This window comes from Chiloscyllium plagiosum, chromosome 11 (assembly GCF_004010195.1).
Source record: "Chiloscyllium plagiosum isolate BGI_BamShark_2017 chromosome 11, ASM401019v2, whole genome shotgun sequence".
Classification (NCBI taxonomy): Eukaryota; Metazoa; Chordata; class Chondrichthyes; order Orectolobiformes; family Hemiscylliidae; genus Chiloscyllium; species Chiloscyllium plagiosum.
In genome coordinates, this window is record NC_057720.1 from 94,649,887 (window position 1) to 94,667,362 (window position 17,476).

Here is a 17,476-nt window from a genome sequence, read left to right on the forward strand (position 1 = left end):
GGAGGTTTACCAGGATGTTGCCTGGTATGGCAGAAAGATCGAGTGGTGGACTCTCCCTCATTATGGGCATTTAAGCGGGCATTGGATAGGCATATGGAGGATAGTGGGCTAGTGTAGGTTAGGTGGGCTTGGATCGGCGCAACATCGAGGGCCGAGGGGCCTGTACTGCGCTGTATTCTTCTATGTTCTATGTTCTATACCCTTATTACTCTCTGAGTAAAGAAACTACCTCTGACATCTGTCCTATATCTATCACCCCTCAATTTAAAGCTGTGCCCCCTCATGCTCACCATCACCATACTTGGAAAAAGGCTTTTCCTGTCCACCCTATCTAACCCTCTGATTATGTTATTATTATCTATTAAGTCACCTCTCAACCTTCTCTCTAACGAAAACAGCCTCAAGTCCTTCAGCCTTTCCACGTAAGACCTTCCCTCCATACCAGGCAACATCCTAGTAAATCTCCTCTGCACCCTTTCCAAAGCTACCACATCCTTCTTATAATGCGGTGACCAGAACTGTACACAGTACTCCAAGTGCAGCCGCACCAGAGTTTTGTACAGCTGTAGCATGACCTCATGGTTCCAGAACTCGATCCCTCTATTTATAAAAGCTAAAACACTGTATGCCTTCTTAACAACCCTGATGTGACATCCTGCTTGAAAAAGACCCATTAATTATTATGTTCTGCTTTTTGTTAGTCATATGTTGCCCCCTGCACTGAGCTTTTATTTTCCACAATCATCTTTTGTGTGACACCTTATCAAAAACCTTCTGTAAAATCAAAAAACATCCACTGGTTCCCTTTTATCTGCTACACAAGTTAAAAAATAAAACCCAATAAATTAGTTAAACATGATTTTTCTTTGACAAAACCATGTTGGCTCTGCCTGATGACCTAAATGTATCCAAATGCCCTGTTATGACATTTTTAATAATAACTTCTAATATTTTCCCTATGACAGGTGTTAAGCCAACAGACCTATAGTTGTTGTGGTTCTGTTCGCCGAGCTGAGAATTTGTGTTGCAGACGTTTTGTCCCCTGTCTAGGTGACATCCTCAGTGCTTGGGAGCCTCCTGTGAAGGGCTTCTGTGATGTTTCCTCTGGCATTTATAGTGATTTGCACCTGCCGCTTCCGGTTGTCAGTTCCAGCTGTCCGTTACAGTGGCCAGTATATTGGGTGCAGGTCGATGTGCTTATTGATTGAATCTGTGGATGAGTGCCATGCCTCTAGGAATTCCCAGGCTGTCCTCTGTTTGGCTTGTCCTGTAATAGTAGTGTTGTCCCAGTCGAACTCATGTTGCTTGTCATCTGAGTGTGTGGCTACTAAGGATAGCTGGTCGTGTTGTTTCGTGGCTAGTTGGTGTTCATGGATACGGATCGTTAGCTGTCTTCCTGTTTGTCCTATGTAGTGTTTTGTGCAGTCCTTGCATGGGATTTTGTACAGTATAGTTTCCTGTTTCTGCCTCCCTCCCTTTTTGAATATTGGCATTTAACTATTTTTCAAACAAAAGGAGCCTTCCATGAATCTGATGAATTATGGGAAATTTAAATCAATGCATCAACTATTTCACTAGCTGCTACTTTTAAGACCCAAGGATGAAATCCATCAGGACTTGAGGACTTGTCAACTCATAGCTCGAAAAATTAACTTAGAATGACTTCCCTGTTAATTGTGATTTTCTTAACTCCCTTTCAGTTCCAGAATTACAGCTGTTTCCAAGATGTTACTTATATTCTCTCGAGAAAAGACCAACGGAAGATAACTGTTCAATTCATCTATCGTCTTTTTATCCACCATTGCTAATTCTCCAGATTGATTTTCTACAGGGCTAGCACTTAACTTTTCTTTTTCAAATATCTGAAGAAATTTTTCTTTTTCATTTATATTTGATTTCTCTTCGCTGATATTGCCAGACCTGCTGAACTTTTCCAGCTATTACTGTTTTTGTTTCTGATTTGCAGCATCCGTAGTTCTTTTGGTTTTTATTGGTGAGATTGCATATAAATTTGATCCCCTTAGTTGAGCAAGGGTGTAATCAAATTGGAGGCAGTTCAGGGAAGGTTCACTCGATTAACTCGAGGTAAAAGGACTGTTTTATGATGAGAGATTGAGCAGAAATTAGACCCGTATTTGCTAGATTTTAAAAGGATGAGAGGAGATGCAGATTTAACTGAGGTATGAGATAAAGGAAATTGATATCGTAACGGTAGAGTGAATGTTTCTCCTTGTGGAGCAATCTAAAGTGAGAGATCATGGTTTTAGGTTAGCAAGTGGCAGCTCAAACTGAGATGAGGAAGAACGACTTCTCAAGAGTGTGGTGGTGGACATTAGGACACTGAATAAGTTTGAGGAGGTAGTCAGATTTTTAATTAGTGACTAGTTATTAATTTAGTTAGTAAATGTGTTAAAGGGTTGTGGAGAGCAGGTAAGAAGAGGTGAGGCCAGGATGAAGTCAGCCATGGATGTATTAAATGGCAGAGTAGGCTCAAGGGGCTGAATTGCTTACTCCTGCTCCTAGTTCTTACATTCTAGATTTTATTTTTCACTCGTGGGCCCCGTAGCATTTATTGTCCATCCATAAGAGTCGACCGCAGTGATGAGAGTCTGGAATTGCATTTCGGCCAGATCAGGTAAGGATAGGAAGTCCCTTCCCAAAGAAGCATAATCTTTTTTTTCTGACAATCAATAACTGTTTCATGGTCTTCATAAACCTATTAATTCCAGATTTTTATTGAATTCACATTCCACCATCTACCAATGTTAGGATGTGAACCAGGTTTCCAGAACATTCCAGTCTCTGAATTAAGTGTCTAGCAGTAATGTCTAGCTATTGCCTCCCCTCAATTTACTGAAGTTTTAACTTGTAATTCTATCTCAGTCTCTTCCCCTCTGAACTATTTGTCAGAACTGCCTTCCCCTGCCAATCTAGTTCAAAGCTATCCCAACAGCATTGGCTAACTTTCTCACAAAATCCCGATCCTGTTCAGATGTAACCCTGTCCAACTCGCGTAGCTCGTACATCCCCCAGAAATGATTCCAATACTTCAAGAATACTGCACCATCTCTCCAGTCTGCATTCATCTCCTCTATCCCTCTATTCCTATTCAATACAAAATTGGCATGGTGGTAGAAGACAGAGGATGGTGGTAGAGGGTTGCTGTTCAGACTGGAGGTCTGTGACCAGTGGTGTGCTGCAAGGATCAGTGCTGGGACTATATTTGGCACTTATATCAACGATTTGGATGAGAATATAATAGGTATGGTTAGTAAATTTGTGGATGACCTCAGAATTGGTGATGTAGTGGATAGTGAAGGTTATCTAAGAATGCAAAGAGATCTTGATCAGATGAACCAGTGAGCTGAGAAGTGACTGATGGAGTTTAATTTGGGCAAATGTGATGTGCTGTATTTTGGTAAGACAAACCACGGCAGAACTTACACAGTTAATGGTAGGGCCCTGAGGAATGTTCTTGAAGAGAGGGACCTAGAGGTGCAGGTTCATAGTTGCTAGAAAATTATGTTGCATGTAAACAGGATGGTGAAGAAGGCGTTTGGCACATTTGCCTTCATTGATCAAAGCATTGAGTGTAGGAATTGGGACATCATATTGCAGCTATACAAGACATTGGTGAGGCCGCTTTTGGAATACTATGTACAATTCTGGTCATCCTGTTATTGAAAGGACATTATTAAACTGGAAATAGTGCAAAAAAGATTTACAAGGATATTGCCAGGACTGGAGAGTTTGAGTTTCAAGGAGATGCTGGATAGTCTGGGACTTTTTTCTTTGAAGCATCAGAGACTGAAGTATGACTTTATAGAGGTTCATAAAATCATGAGGGGCGTAGACGAAGTTAATAGCCAAGGTCATTTTCCAAGGGTAGGGGAGTCCAAACCTAGAGGGTATAGGTTTAAGGTGAGAGGGGGAAGATTTAAAAGGTTCTTAAGGGGCAAATGTTTCACATTTGCATGTATGGAATGAGCTGGCAGAGGAAGTGGTGAAGGCAGTACAATTACGACATCTATAAGATATTTGGATAGGTACATGAATACATGAATAGGAATGGTTTAGAAGGATATAGACCAAATGCAGGCAAGTGTGACTAGTTTAATTTGAGAAACATGGTTGACGTGGACAAGTGGACTGAAGGGTCTGTTTCTGTGCTATATGACTTTATACTCAGTACTGTGCCAAGTGTAATCCAGGGATTACTACCTTGGAAGTCCGACTTTGCAATTTCTTACGTAAGTCCCTAAAGTCTGCTTACAGGAGCTCATTTCACTTCCTTCCTATGTCATTGGTCCCAACATGGACCATGACCCCTGGCTGTTCACCTTGCTCTTCAGAATACCCTGCAACTGTTCCATAACATTCTTGACCCTGGCACTCAGGAGGCAAGATACCATACTGGAGAGCCATCAATGCCCTTAAGGGTGCCTGTCTACTCCCCTCATTAATGAATCTTCACCCTCCTGTTGCCCTTCCTGTCATCTTCATATTTTCCCCATTCTTTACCTCCGCCGAACTGGACAGGGAGATCATACACACTGCTGCAGTCATGGCTGTGACTGGCCTCCACAGTGGATTACACTGTTTTCTAAGATAAAAATTGGTCTGAAAGCAAGATGCAGTCAGGGAATCCCTCAGTACCTAGCTGATCCTCTCCTTTCGTCAGGCTGTCTATGGGATCTTGCTATTTGCAGTAAACTTGGTTCGAAAATATACCATTAGCTATAAAGTACACCAGGGCTTAGCAATGGTGTTAAAGGCACCATATGCATACATAAAATAAAAGATAAATAGTGTTTGCGGGAAATCTAAAGCAAGCACAAAACACTGAATAATCTCAGATGGTTTGGAAGCATCTATAGAGAGAGAAACATTTAATATTTCAAGTCTAGTATGACTCTTCAGTTTCTGTTTAATACAGATCTTTTGTCTGTTGCTCATTGGTCAGAATTGTTTTGTTGCTCATGATCTAGGCTTGCAGAATCGGATCAACGTAATGATTCAGCTCACCAGGAGTTGTCCCAGTTAGCAGAAATGTTAGCACAAGAAGAGCTCAGAAGAAGTGCTGCAGAGGAAGCATTGATAGCAGCTGAAGAAATGCTAAAGGGGTCAGTGTCAAAACTGAACATCTTTTTGAATTTTCCTGGAACGTCACATTGCTACATTGTCTTTATTATTCATTGGTGAATTGGATGAGCATATATGTATGCTCATAACTGCATGAATATGCCAAGTGATATATCAGATCATACACTGTCCATTTCAACTGACCACAATTACACATTTCAGTATTTGAGATTTCCTCCAGTGGAGGGTGACGTGTGAGTTGACAGAATTAAAGAATCAAATTGCATTGAAACACTCCATTCTTCTATCAAGCCTGTGGCTCTGATTTAAGGAGGGTTTTTAGTGAGTCCTTATTCTTGCTATACCTGCCATAGCCCAGAAACTTCTTCGTTTTTAAGTAGAATTACAATTCCCAATTGAATGTCACTCTTGCTTCTGCTCCACTATCCTTTCAGGCTGTGTAATCAGTCATGACTCGCTGAATAAAATGTTTCTCCTCATTCGTTTCTTGTCTGTTTTTTTAACCAATTAATAAACATCTGTAGCCTGTGGTTAGTGAGCCTCTCACCACAGCAAGCATTTTCTCCCTTCCCAAGCTATTTCAATCCTTCAAAAACTTCCACTTCTATAGAAACCTCTGTTCCTTACACATTTGATCCTAAGTTAGAACAGAGAAACTCTGGGGAGTTTTGTTTTTTCCCTAAGTCTTTAGGATCATTGGAGATTCTGTAGATATCGTATTGAGCTATTTTTCTTTCACATTATTTTCTTTCTAGTCTTGACATTCCTACTGTCAGACAACCACCTAGAGAATACACCATACAACTGGAATCTGATGAAGAACGTGAAGCTTTAATCATAGATCCCAGCGAACACGTCGTGGTCCGGAAGGTGTGTAACATCATTTGTTTTTTTCGCATGCTAGTTTTGATCCAGTTTATTAAAAATATCTTCTTCCCCTTGCTACTCTTCTCTTCCCCAGCTCCCCTCCACCACCAATTATACTGTGCCATACTTGTTATCACTAAGATGTGTTTTGTCATGAAGCAATCACAAATCTTTGTGTAGATTAGGAGAATAAAATTGGCAAATGTTTCCTTGAGGAAAGATTTATTGTGTTTTTGGAATAAGTTTCCTGGAACAATATGTTGTGGATTCATCTAGGGATGAGACTATTCTGGATAAGGTCATTTGTAATGAGGCCGGCTTAATAAATGATCTCAGAATAAAAGGTTCCCTAAGTAACAGTGATCATAACATGGTAGAATTTAGTATTCTGTTTGAGTGAGAAACTTCGGTCAGAAACAGCTGTGCCAAATTTAAACTAGGAACTTGCATACGGATGGGGTCTGAGTTGTGTGAAGTGTACTGAGAAAGGACTTTAACACAAAAGGTCCTGTTGAAAACTGTTTGAGCAATTCGTATCTGACAGCGAAGATATGCCCCAGTGAGCAGGATGAAATTTAGGGTGGGGTTAAGCTAAGCGTAACTAAATGTAGAACATGGAAAATAGGAGTCTGATGAACCATTCAGCCTTTTGAGCATGTTGTACCATTCATTATGACCATGGCTGATCATTTCAACTCAATAGCCAGTTCCTGCTTTCTCTCCCATATTCTTTTTTCCCTCTTGGCCCCAAGTGCTTTGTCTCACTCTTTGATATTAGACAATATATTGACTTTGAATGCTTTCTTTGGCAATAAATTCCACAGGTTCTGTGTGAAAACCGTTTCTCCTCATCTCAGTACTAAATGGTTTATCCCTAATCCTTGGAACATGGCCAGTGGTTCTGGACTCCCGTACCATCAGGAACATCCCATGTCTACTCTATCTAGTCCTGTTAAAACTTTTGAGGATTCAGTGAGATTCCCCCTCCCCCATCTTTTTTCTGAACTCCAGTGAATGTAATCCTAACTGTTTCAACCTTTCCTCATGCATCAGTCCTGCCATCCCAGTAAACATCTGGTAAGTCGACTATAGGAAGAATGTTCTTCCTCAGGTAACGACACCAAAACTGCACACAATTTTCCAGGGGTAGTCTCATTAGTGCCCTGCACAATTGCAGCAAGAAATACCTGTGCCTGAACTTCTATATTCTTGCTGTGAAGGCCAATGTATCATTTACCTTCTTTTCTGCCTACTGCAGCTACATGCTTGCTTTCAGCGATTATTGTATGAAGACATGCAGGATTTGTTGCATCTCCCCTTTCCCAATTCATCACCATTTAGATCATTGTTGTTTCCCTACCTCTCGACCAGTTTCAAGTCCCACCTGCTCCGGAGATTTGTAATAACACCTCTGAACAGGTTGATTAGAAAAATAAGTTAGACCATAAGACATAGGAGCAGAAATTAGGCCCTTATGCCCATCAAGTTTGCTCTGTTATTCAATCATGGCTGATAAGTTTCTCAACCCCATTCTCCCTCTTTCTCCCCATAACCCTTGATACTCAAGAACCTATCTATCTGTGGCAATGAATTCCATAGATTCACCACTTTGTGCATGAAGAAATTTCTCCTTATCTCCGTTCTAAAAGGTCTTCCCTTTACTCTAAGGTTATGCCCTCGGGTCCTAGTTTTGCCTACCAATGGAAACATCTTTCCAACATCTACTCTGAATTCTGAATGGCCCAGAAAGTATGTTTCAATTTGATAGCCCAATATCCTTCTAAACTTTATCGAGTATAAACCCAGAGTCCTCAACGTTTCTCATATATTAAATATAGTTAATTAAAAATAAATCCATCTTCCTCGTTTTGCTGCCAAAGTGGATAACCTTACATATATCCGCATCTCTGATGCATTTGTGCATTCATTCAGCTTTTACAAATCACAGTGAAGCATCTCTGCATCGTCCTCACAGCTCATGCTCCCACCTTTGTGTCATTTGCTCATTTGGGGGTATTGCACTTAGTTGCCTCATCTAAATCGTCAGTATGTACTGTATTGTGAATAATACTGGATCCAAGCACTGATCCCTGCAGTACCAAACTCGTCACTGCCTGTCATTCGGAAAAGAGTCCTGTTTATTCCCTCTAATTATATCTGTTTGCCGACCAATTTTCCATTTGTTGCAATACACTACCCCCAATCCCATATGCTTTAACTTTACACACTAATCGATTCTGTGGATTTTCAGAAGGCTCTGGTATTAAGTTTGCTCACTGAGCTAGAAGGTTCATTTTCAGAAGTTTCGTCACCATACTAGGTAACATCATCAGTGAGCCTCCAGTGAAGCACTGGTGGCATGGCCTGCTTTCTATTTTTGGTTAGGTTTCCTTGGGCTGGTGATGTCCTTTTCTGTTCTTTTTCTCAGACAGTGGTAAATGGGGTCCAAGTAGATTGTTAGTTGATAGAGATCCGTTTGGAATGCCATGCTTCAAGGTATTCTCGTGCATGTCTCTGTTTAGACTGTCCTTGAATGGATGTCTTGTCCCAATCAAAGTGGTGTCCTTCCTCATCTATATGTAAGGGTACTAGTGAAAGTGGGCCATGTCTCTTTGTGGCTAGTTGATGTTCATGTATCCTGGTGGCTAGTTTTTTGCCTGTTTGTCCAATGTAGTGTTTGTTACAGTTCTTGCAAGGTTTTATGTTCTATGTTAAGCGAAACAATTTATTTAAACACTATAAAATACAGACAAAAGAAAGAGGAATACAACTTACCTATTGGAAAACTTAACCAAATAATGGTACGGTACCTATAACAAATTAACTGTTACAATATAGTAACATCCCATACATACATCCCTTGGCAAAAAGCCAAATTCAGACACAGATTCTTACAGTCCAATCCTGGAGGAATAAACATCAAGAGAAAATTCAGACAGTGTAGCAGCCTAGAGACATTCACTGAAGGTTCCAACTGTTTTGAGACCCTCAAATGCACTTCTGATTTCTGGGAAAAAAAACCTGAAAAATCCTGAGAGTTGGCCACACCCATTCAGGCTGTAAGCAAAAAACCCAAGGTTTCATAAGTCGTTTACTGCAGTGGTTCTGATAGATTGCTCCACACTTCTGCTTTACAACCTCTTTTCAAAAAAGAGCCAGGACAAAATAACCTTTTAAAGTGACAATATCATCACAATAGGGAAGGGAAAATAAAATGTTGGCTTTTATGACTGTACTTCTGTAAGCTTTAAGTTACTTACAGGTAAGGGTAAGAGTAGTCCTCAGATGAAAATATTAAAATGGCGGATAGCTAGCTGCGACAACATTAGGTAGGGACCAGGGAATGTAAATTTGGGCTGGCTGTTTGAGGGTTAGTCCATATCTGTCATGAGGAAATCTTTTAAAGACCAGTTGATTAGAGTTCAGGACCAGCAAATTCCTGCAAAGTGCAAGTAAAGGACAAGGATAGCAAGATTCAGGAGCCTTGGATGACAATAGAAATTGAGCTTAGTCAGAAAGAAAAAGGCAACACAGTTAGGAGACTGAAGATAGGCAAAGCCATTGAGGAATATAAAGAAAGTAGGAAAGAACCTTAACAAGAAGTTTGGAGGGTCAGAAGGAGCCATGAAATGATCTTGGCAAACAGGAGTAAGGAAAATTTCAAGACCTTTTGTACGTATTTAAGAAACAAGAGGGTAGCTAGGGAATGTGTAAGTACCCTCAAGGATGAAGGAGAAATTTATATGTGGAGCCAATGGATGTAGTTGAGGTCCTTAATGAATACTTTGAATCGGTATTCATAAAGGAGAAGGAGATGGTGGATGTTGAGTCAAGAGAGGGGTATGTTGATATTCTAGTGCATATTGATATATAAAAAAAGTAGATGTGCTGACAGTCTCAGCATTAAGGTAGACAAGAGCTAATGCTTTTTTGATGGGTTTAAACTATTTCAGCAGGGGCTGGGAACCTAAATTGTCGTTCCAGTGTTCAGGCGATTGAGTTGAGTGAGGTCAGAGATAAGGTTTCAAGGTCGCAAGAGTGTGCCGGCAAGCAGGAAGGTGGTTTGAAGTGTGTCTACTTCAACGCCAGGAGCATATGGAATAAAATAGGTGAACTGGCAGCATGGGTTAGTTACCTGGGACTTCGATGTTGTGGCCATTTCGGAGACATGGATAGAGCAGAGACAGGAATGGTTGTTGCAGGATCCGGATTTAGATGTTTCAGTAAGAACAGAGAAGATGGTGAAAGAGTGGGAGGTGTGGCATTAATAGTCGAGGACAGTATTACGATGGAAGAAATGACATTTGAGGACTCGTCTACTGAGGTAGTATTGGCTGAGGTTAGAAACAGGAAAGGAGAGGTCACCCTGTTGGGAGATTTCTATAGGCCTCTAAATAGTTCCAGAGATGGAGAGGAAAGGGTAGCAAAGATGATTCTGGATAGGAGTGAGAGTAACAGGATAATTGTTATGGGGACTTTAGTATTTCCAGTCAGTGTTCGGAAAGTTATAGTTCAAGTACTTTAGATTGAGGTTCACTTGGAGGAGGTTTTAGCAATTCTGGAAAGTGTGAAAATAAATAAGTCCCCTGGGCTGGAGGGGATTTAACCTAGGATTCTCTGTGAAGAATCTCTGTTGTTTGTAATATATATATAAAATTGATTTGGAGGAAAATGTGGGTGGCCTAATTAATAAGTATTTCAACTGACAAAAAATGTTAGGGTAGCTGCGGTTAGGTAGGAGGATGCAGCAGGCTGTAGATAGACTGGAGACATGGGCAGAGAAATGCCAGATGGACTTTAATCTGGACAATTTCGGGGTGTTGCATTTTAGAAGGTTTAAAGTTTACAGTAAATGGCAGAACTCTTAGAAGCTAGGAGAAAGTGAGGACTGCAGATGCTGGAGATCAGAGCTGAAAAATGTGTTGCTGGAACTCTTAGAAGCATCAACATACAGAGGGATCTAGGCATACAGGTCCACAATTCCCTGAAAGTGGCAATACAGTGGATAAGGTGGTCAAGAAGGCATATGGCATGCTTGCCTTCATCGATCAGAGTATAGTATGTGAAATTTGCTAAGTCATGTTACAGCTGTATAAAACTTTAGTTAGGACATGTGTGGAATGTTATGTACAGTTCTGGTCACCGCACTGTAAGAAGGATGTAGAAGCTTTGGCGAGAATACAGAAATGGTTTACCAGAATCTTGCCTGTTTTGGAGGGTATTTGTCCTGCGGAGAAATTGCGCAAGCTCAGTTTGTTTTCACTTGAAAGTCAGAGGCTGAGGGGCAACCTGTTAGAAGTGTACAAAATTATGAGCGATAAGGATAGAATGGATAGCTGGAGTCTTTCTCCCAGCGTATACTTGTGGGCAAATCACCACAAGTTACCTTCAATTCAATACTCAAAAGTTTGTGAGAAGATTTGTAGCTCGGGTGCTCGTTGTTGTGGTTCTGTTCGCCGAGCTGGGAATTTGTGTTGCAGACGTTTCGTCCCCTGTCTAGGTGACATCCTCCTGTGAAGCGCTTCTGTGATCTTTCCTCCGGTATTTATAGTGGTTTGAATCTGTCGGTTCCGGTTGTCAGTTTCAGCTGTCCGTTGTAGTGGCCGGTATATTTGGGTCCAGATCGATGTGCTTATTAATTGAATCTGATTGAACAGAATCTGCAACACAAATTCCCAGTTCAGCGAACAGAATCAATTCAATACTCAATAAGAACTCTCTCACACAATCAAGTACTGAAACAATAATTCAAACTTTATCGCATGTAGCAACCAATATAAGCCTGCGACCCAACTTTGCTATTATCTGATTAATAGTGAAATCTGGTGAGGTCTTCAACCAGCAGTGATCTCTCTCTGAAAGTTTCCAGGGTTCGGTCCATCTGCAGTGTTGTTCTTCAAAGGTTCTGCTGTTGAGTTGTTATGGTGTTTGATTCTAATACAGATTTTCATCCTTTGGTCTCTGAGGTGATATACTGATGATCTTTTAAAAGTCCTTTCATCTAATTTACTGCAAGTGTGAAGCTTGCCTTTTATCAAAAGTAATTTATTTGTTTCTTGTTAAATTTGGCCTTAACTGCCTGACCAAAGACACAGCTTTCCTGTAGTTAACTCCTTAAATTTTTCTGCAAGGCGATCAGTTATCTTTGTGGCATAAAGCAGGTGTAAAAGCAGTTTGGTCTATTTAGCTTCCACTCCCAGACGCGGCTAATTGCTTTCAATTCCTGTATGCGTTATCATTGTCCTTTAATAGTTCACTCCAGGCAGAATTATTGCTGAGTGTAGTAGTTTATCATTTGTTGATTCATTCGGTCCATGAACAACTATTGAAGTTTTGAAGTCTACAGTATCAAAATAAAAATGTCAATTACTAGGAGACATAAGTTTGTAATAAAAGTTTAAAGGAGATAGAAGACGCAAGTTTTTTTATACAAAGTGGTAAGTGTGGAATGTGCTGCCAGGGGAGCACCCGGAGGAAATCCATGCAGACACAATATGTCTATGAGGGATCTTGACAGATACATGAATAGGTAGGGAATAGAAAGATGCAGACTGCAAAGAGGCAAAAGGTTTTTAGTTTTGAAAGGCATTATATGTTGGAGCAGACTTGGTAAGCCAAAGGTCATATTCCTGAGATTTATTAAATAAAAAATACGGTGTGTAAACAGGCCCTTTGGCCCAACAAGTCCACATATCTCACCCAGACCCATTACCATAAATTTCCCCTGACTAATGCACCTAACCTATACACCCCTGAACACTATGGACAGTTTAGCATGGCCACTTCACCTAACCTGCACATGTTTGGACCATGGGAGGAAACTAGACCACCCGGAGAAAACCCATGCAGACATTGGGAGAATGTGCAAACTCCACACTGACAGTCGCCCGAGGCTGGAATTGAACTCCAGTCCTTGGCGCTGTGAGGCAGCAGTGCTAACCACTGAGCCACCGTGCAGCCCCGGTTGTTCTTTGTTATATTTAAAAAAGAATGGAATCGTGCTGAAAATATACAAGGCATGAATCAGACTGTGGCTGGAATATTTTGAACAGTTTTGGTCTCCTTATCTGTGGAAAGATATACTGGCGTTAGAGGTAGTTCAAAGAAGGTTCACTCGGTTATTCTGGATATGGAGGGATTTTTCTATGAGGAAAGGTTGAACAGGTTGGGCTTGTACTCATTGAGTAGAGATGAAGAAAAGACAGTAAGGGAATCAGTAAAGGAATTAAGGATTATGGAGGTGAGGTATGAAAGTAGAGTTGAGGATTCTAAGATCAGCTATGATCTTGTTGAATGATGGAGCAAACCCATGGGCCCAATGGCCTATTTGTGCTACTGTGTAGACTATAAGCCCATTAAGGTTGCTCTGCCACTTGATCATGGCTGATCTGTTTCTCAACCCCCCCCTCCCCCCCCCACCCCAGTATCTTGACTTCTGTCTGTAATCTTTGATCCCCTTGCTAATCAAGAACCTATCTGTTTCTGCTGTAAATTCACTCAATGACTTAATCACCACAGCTTTCTGTGGCAATGAGTTCGACAGATTCTCCATCCTCTGAAGAAATTCCTGCTTATCTCTGCTTTAAAGCTTTGACCGTCCACTCTGAGGTTATGCCCTCTGGTCCAGCCTCTCCTGCTCATGGAATTATCTTCTCCAAGTCCACTCCATCTGAGTTTCTCAGTATTCTGTAAGTATCAAAGATATACCCTCTCAACCTTCTAAACTCCATAATGTACAGACCCAGAATCCTCAACTGCTCTTTGTATAGCAAGCCCTTCACCTCCAGGATAATTTTTGTAAACGTCTGAATCCTGCCCCAGGCCAGAACATCTTTCCTTAGAAACTGAGCCCAAAACTGTTCACAATATTCCACATATAAATGCACGATGTCATGACGTTGTTCAAATATCCTATGTTAACTATCTTGCTATCTACTAATACTAATCAAGATAGGCAACTGATTCAGTTTCTTGAGTGGATATGCCTCTGCATAATAGAATATTAACTTATGTTCTTGTGATCAGGCTTCTTGTCTTCAGTGACCAGGTTTTCCTAGCTAAACCTCTTTGCTAATAATCATCAACTCATGCAGGAAAATAAGGCTATTCCATCTCTAATGCCTATACCAACTCTTAAGAAGAATTATCCAGTTCGTGCCTTGCCCCACTCTTTTCCTATAGCTTATGATTTTTTTCCTTTTTCTTTAATTTCTTTCACACAGGTAAAGAGGGGAGCGCTATCCTTCAAACGGTGGCTGCGTGGCCGAAGTTTGTACTGCTCAAAGATAATGAGCTCAAGGGCCAGATCACGCTACTTAGTCTTTGTGTATTTTGTGACACTACATATTCTTGTTTTCATGTGCCTGACGGGACTTTTATAGGTGCATTGACCAGAAGAAAAGATTTTGTGAAATGTACACATGGTTGATGTGAAGCATTGGGATGATGGTGCAGTTGTGATTTAATCTAATCTGTCCATTGGAAAACCGAGAATATGGAGTGAAGTCTTGTTTTCATGCCTTGCCATATTTTACTCTCTGTTGAAGTCCATGGAAGACAGGATGCAAAAACAGGATGCTCCATTTGATCACGCAGTTTTCCAAATTTTAGGTAAGATAAAAAATTACAGCTGTGTAAACTCTTTTCATATTATTATATTGTATGAAGTGTATTGTTAAGATGTCTTTCTTTGAGGTGAGATTGTGAACTGGGTTTCAAATTTTAATTGTTTGCTTGCCATTAAATTCAAAAGTTACTCTGCAAATATGTAATGGTGGTGTAGAAATGTAAAATTGTATATATTTTCCAGTGTGTAAAACAATATTATTTAATTCTGCTACTCAAGATGGACACCTGGTAAAGATTGAAAGACTATTTTTATGCTTGAAAATGTATGGTGCAGGTAGTTTGAGAAACACTGAGGTCATTTGATTATTTAAATACAATGTTGCTTTCATCTCAATTATGACAAGCTGTTTGTAACTTGGGTGCAATGTAGAAACAAAGGTTTTGAAAGTATTATACCAGTTCATTTCTGGTTTTAAGAAGTTCTTATTAAAAGATAAAATGCATCGCATACTTGTTGAGTTTTTCATTGCATGAATACTTGTATTTTGCATCCATTCATGGGATGGGTGCATCTTTGGACAGGCCAGCATTTATTGTCCAACTTAAATTGCCCTGGAGAAGTTTATAGTGAGCAATGTTTATCTTCTGAACTCTGACATGGGGTAGGAGTACCTATAGTTCTGTTAAGAAGGGAGATCCAAAATCTTGACCAAATATCAGCTGATATGTTTTCAGATGGGATGGGTGTGAGAATTGGAGGGGAGCCTGCAGATGGTGTAGTTTGCTGGCTTTGTCTTTCTAGGTGGCAGAGTTTGCAGGTTTGGGAAGGTGCTTTCAAAGCAGCCCTGGTGAGTTACTGCAGTGACACTATTGCCGCTGTCCAGATGCATTACAGCTTGGAATGGCAACTTCTCTGCCCAGTAGCGTAAGAAATTAGTGAGTTGTGAACACAGCCCAGTTCATCACACAAGCTAACCTTGTGTGATGAACTGGGCTGTGCGGGGCTCCAGAACTATGAGGTTGGAAGCTGTGGGTGGGAGATCCCCTGAGGTGATGTGGTTGTGTATGGTCTGGGTTTGATGATGGGGGGTGGGGTCATGGTCGAGAGGGCAGTAGCAGGAGGGACTTGTTGCGGTTGGAGGGGTGGGGTTCAAGGGAGGTGCGGGACTTGGATGATCTGTGTTGGAGGGCATCTTCAACTACATGGGAGGCATATGATATGTATAGGCAGCTGGATTCAAGTGAATTTCTTGTGTACTCTGACAACCTCTACACACAAGAGAAATCAGAAGGGTGAAAAGGGAACACAAGATGTCTTTGGCAGGTATGGTAAAGGAAAATCCAAAGAGATTCCACAAGTATATGAAAGGCCAATGTGTAACTAGGGAAAGAATGCAGCCTCTTAAAAATTAACAAGATTGTCAATGTGCAGAACCACAAGAGTTGATGAGATCCTAAATGAATTTTTTTTGTCAATATTTACTGATGGGAGAGGCATAGGTGCCCGGTGCTAGGGAACTTGAGGAAGTAAATAGTATTGTCTTGAACAAAGTCCACATTACGGAAGAGGAGGTGCTGAAAGTCTTAAGACACATTAAGGTAGATAAATCACTGAGACCTGATGAAGTCTGTTGGTAAGGTAAGGGTTGGTAAGGTTAAGGTTTTTTTAATCTCTTGAGGATTTAGAGCAAGGGGATGGAAGTTACATGCTCCCCGTGCAGGATGGGTAAGTTAAAGGTCACCACTAGTGTCGCTGCTGACTTCACCTGCAAGAAGGGCACATAACTTTAGCTCCTCAGACTATGTTAGGGAGCATGATGAACTTCGGATCATTTAGGATGCTGAGGGAGTGGTAGGAGTTATAGGGAGGTAGTCGCATCTAAGTTACAGGATAAGGGTAGCTGGGTGACCATCAAGAGAGGGAAAGGGAGTAGGCAGTCAGTGCAGGGATCCCCTGTGGCTGTCTCCCTTAATAATAAGGAGAAAGTGAGGTCTGCAGATGCTGGAGATCAGAGCTGAAAATGTGTTGCTGGAAAAGCGCAGCAGGTCAGGCAGCATCCAGGGAACAGGAGAATCGACATTTCGGGCATAAGCCCTTCTTCAGGAAGGGCTTCTTCCTGAAGAAGGGCTTATGCCCGAAACGTTGATTCTCCTGTTCCCTGGATGCTGCCTGACCTGCTGCACTTTTCCAGCAACACATTTTCAGCTCCCTTAATAATAAGTATACTGTTGGAGGGGATGACCTACTGGGGAAAGCCACAGGGTCAGGTCTCTGGCACTGAGTCTGGCTGTGTGGGTCCGAAGTGAAGGGGGATAAATAGGAGAGCGATAGTAATAGGAGATTCAACAGTTAGAGGAAGAGGTAGGAGATTCTGTGGTCACAAACGAGACTTCCAGATGATATGTTGTCTCCCTGGCACCAGGGTCAGGGATGTCGCAGAGTGCACAGCATTCTTCAGGGGGAAGGTGAGCAACCAGAAGTCGTGGTACACATAGGTAACAAAAACATAGCTAGAAAAAGAGATGAGGACCTGAAAAGTGAATATATGGAGTTAGATGAGAATCGAAAAGGAATTTCCCTTAGTCCAAGAACTCCCCACCTACGTTCCTGTCCCCCTTAGTCCAAGAACTCCCCACCTACGTTCCTGCGTACCTTGACACCGTCCTGTCCCCCTTAGTCCAAGAACTCCCCACCTACGTTCGGGACTCCAACCTCTCACTCTCGGAACGCGCAGCCCTCCACTCACTCCGTTGCAACCCCAACCTCACTATCAAACCAGCAGACAAGGGAGGCGCGGTAGTAGTTTGGCGCACCGACCTCTACACCACTGAGGCCAAACGCCAGCTCGCAGATACCTCCTCCTACTGCCCCCTTGACCATGACCCCATCCCCCACCACCAAACCATCATCTCCCAGACCGTCCATAACCTCATCACC

The 17,476-nt window shown here is 41.5% G+C and overlaps 1 protein-coding gene across 5 annotated transcripts in view; it reads left to right on the plus strand.

Moving 5' to 3' along the window:
* The window catches only part of LOC122554676 (golgin subfamily B member 1-like), a 272,444-nt gene extending 257,582 nt beyond the window's left edge, over positions 1 to 14,862 (plus strand). For all 5 annotated transcript variants that reach the window (XM_043700052.1, XM_043700053.1, XM_043700056.1 and 2 more), the window contains 3 exons: positions 4,989 to 5,123; positions 5,859 to 5,973; positions 14,193 to 14,862. In XM_043700052.1, the coding sequence (XP_043555987.1) occupies positions 4,989 to 5,123; positions 5,859 to 5,973; positions 14,193 to 14,351 (409 nt within the window). In that variant the 3' untranslated portion in view covers positions 14,352 to 14,862. The remainder of the gene's footprint in view (positions 1 to 4,988; positions 5,124 to 5,858; positions 5,974 to 14,192) is intronic.
* Positions 14,863 to 17,476: the final 2,614 nt, after the last annotated feature.